Source organism: Calidris pugnax, unplaced genomic scaffold, assembly GCF_001431845.1.
Source record: "Calidris pugnax isolate Ruff unplaced genomic scaffold, ASM143184v1 scaffold935, whole genome shotgun sequence".
Lineage (NCBI taxonomy): Eukaryota > Metazoa > Chordata > Aves > Charadriiformes > Scolopacidae > Calidris > Calidris pugnax.
The window spans coordinates 1,383-3,691 of record NW_015091571.1 but is presented as its reverse complement, the minus strand read 5'-3'; the positions used below and the strand labels follow the sequence as shown (position 1 = coordinate 3,691).

The 2,309-nt window shown below is 60.6% G+C and overlaps 1 protein-coding gene across 1 annotated transcript in view; it reads left to right on the top strand.

Annotated features, from left to right (window-relative positions):
• The window catches only part of NOP9 (NOP9 nucleolar protein), a 7,866-nt gene extending 5,766 nt beyond the window's left edge, over positions 1-2,100 (top strand). The window contains exons 4-6 of the mRNA XM_014961773.1: positions 13-231; positions 1,367-1,472; positions 1,797-2,100. Of these exons, the coding sequence (XP_014817259.1) occupies positions 13-231; positions 1,367-1,472; positions 1,797-1,957 (486 nt within the window). The 3' untranslated portion in view covers positions 1,958-2,100. The remainder of the gene's footprint in view (positions 1-12; positions 232-1,366; positions 1,473-1,796) is intronic.
• Positions 2,101-2,309: the final 209 nt, after the last annotated feature.

Genomic DNA, 2,309 nt, shown 5'->3' with positions numbered 1-2,309 from the left:
TCCCCCCCGTAGCCCTCGCTGGGCCCCGTCACCCTCCAGGGCTCCCTCGTGCTCCAGCACCTCCTGCATTTTGGGGACCCGGGGCCGGTTTTGGGGAGTTTGGAGGCTTTGCCCCCCCAGGCCTTGGTGGCCTTGGCTTGTAGCCCCCCGGGGAGCCGGGTCTGGGATGCCCTCCTGGCCTCCCCCACCGTGCCCCCCCGCGCCCGCCGCCGCCTCCTCCGCAAGCTCAAGGTAAGGGGAAGGGTCCCCAGCAACATTTTGGGGCCAAAAATCCACTTTGGGGTATTTTTGTGGCGGTTTCAAGTCTCCTCTGCAAAGAAACGTGGTGGTTTCAAGGCTCTCCTTGTCCTTTGGGGGCGGTTTCAAGGGGTTCCCTTAAGAGACATCTCCTCCCCAAGCTCAGGGTAAAGGGGGGAGGGGCCCCAGCACCATTTTGGGGCCAAAAATCCATTTTGGGGAATTTTTATGGCAGTTTCAAGCTCCCTCTGCAAAGAAACATGGTGGTTTCGAGGCTCCCCTTGTCCTTTGGGGGTGGTTTCAAGGGTTTCCTATAAGAGACATCTTCTCCCCGAGCTCAGGGTAAGAAGGGGAGGGTCCCCAGTACCATTTTGGGGCTAAAAATCTGCTTTGGGGGATTTTAGGGGCGGTTTCAAGCCCCTTCTGCAAAGAAACGTGGTGGTTTTGAGGCTCCCCTTGTTCTTTTGGGGCGGTTTCAAGGGTTTCCTTTAAGAGCCATCTCCTCCCCGAGCTCAGGGTAAGGGGGGGAGGGTCCCCAGCCCCCCCCCAGCCCCATTTTGGGGCTAAAAATCTGCTTTGGGGGATTTTTGTGGTGGTTTAAAGCCCTCCCGATACAGACAAATAGTGGTTTCAAGACTGCCCCTTGTCCTTTTGAGGCGGTTTCAAGGGTTTCCCTTAAGAGACATCTCCTCTCCAAGCTCTGGGTAAGGGGGAGGGGCCCCAGCAACGTTTTGGGGCTAAAAAATTGCTTTTGGGGGATTTTTGTGGCGGTTTCAAGCCTCCTCTTAAAAGACAAGTGGTGGTTTTGAGGGTCCCCCTTGTCCTTTTGGGGCAGTTTCAAGCCTTTCCCTTAAGAGACATCTCCTCCCTGAGCTCAGGCCAAGGGGGGGGAGGGTCCCCAGCCCCTCCCACCCCCATTTTGGGGCCAAATCTCCACTTTGGGGGATTTTTGTGGCAGTTTCAAGCCCTCCTGATACATCCAAACGGTGGTTTCGAGGCTCCCCCTCATTCTTTTGGGGCGGTTTCAAGCCTTTCTCTGAAAGTAGGGGTGGGACCAAATGGTGCCGAGGCCCCTCCCCTCTGCTGACGTCACTTCCTGCTTTGTCCCCGCCCCCTCCCCCCCCGGCAGGGTCACTTCCTGTCCCTGGCCTGTCACCGCAACGGCAGCCGCGTCCTCGACGCCGTCTGGGCCTCGGCCTCCGCCCCGGCCCGCGCCGCCATCGCCGAGGAGCTGGGTGAGTCTTTCCTCATTCTTTTGGGGCGGTTTCAAGCCTTTCTCTGAAAGTAGGGGTGGGACCAAATGGTGCCGAGGCCCCTCCCCTCTGCTGACGTCACTTCCTGCTTTGTCCCCGCCCCCTCCCCCCCCGGCAGGGTCACTTCCTGTCCCTGGCCTGTCACCGCAACGGCAGCCGCGTCCTCGACGCCGTCTGGGCCTCGGCCTCCGCCCCGGCCCGCGCCGCCATCGCCGAGGAGCTGGGTGAGTCTTTTTTGGGGTGAAAAAAGGGGGGAAACGCCCTCAAATTGCCCCCTAACCTTCCTTCCCCCCCCCTGCCCCACAGCCCCCCAGCGCCAGGCCCTACGGAGAGACCCCCACGGCCGAGGGGTGGCCCGGACCATGGACCTCGACCTCTTCTTGCGCCGGCGAAAGGCTTGGGAGAGGCTGCAGGAGGCCCAGGGGGGGAAACGTGGCCTCTTGGGACCCCTCCTCTTGGGGGATTGAGGGGCACCCCCCAACCTGCCCGGGCACAGGGGGGGCGCGGGGAGGGGAGCACTCATGGAGAGGAGCCCCCCTGGAGGAGTTTGGGGCACAAAGATGGAGGATGGAGAGAGAGAAGGGCTACTTGGGGGGATGGAGAGGGCTCTTGGAGGGACAGAGAGGCCTCTTGGAGGACTTTGGGGCACAAAGACGAAGGATGGAGAGAGAGAAGGGCTCCTTGGAACAATGGAGAAGCCTCTTGGAGGACCTTGGGTCACAGAGACAAAGGATGGAGAGACAGAGCGGCCCCTTAGAGACCTCTTGGAGGACTTTGGGTCACAAAGATGAGGGATGGAGAGACAGAACAGCTCCTTGG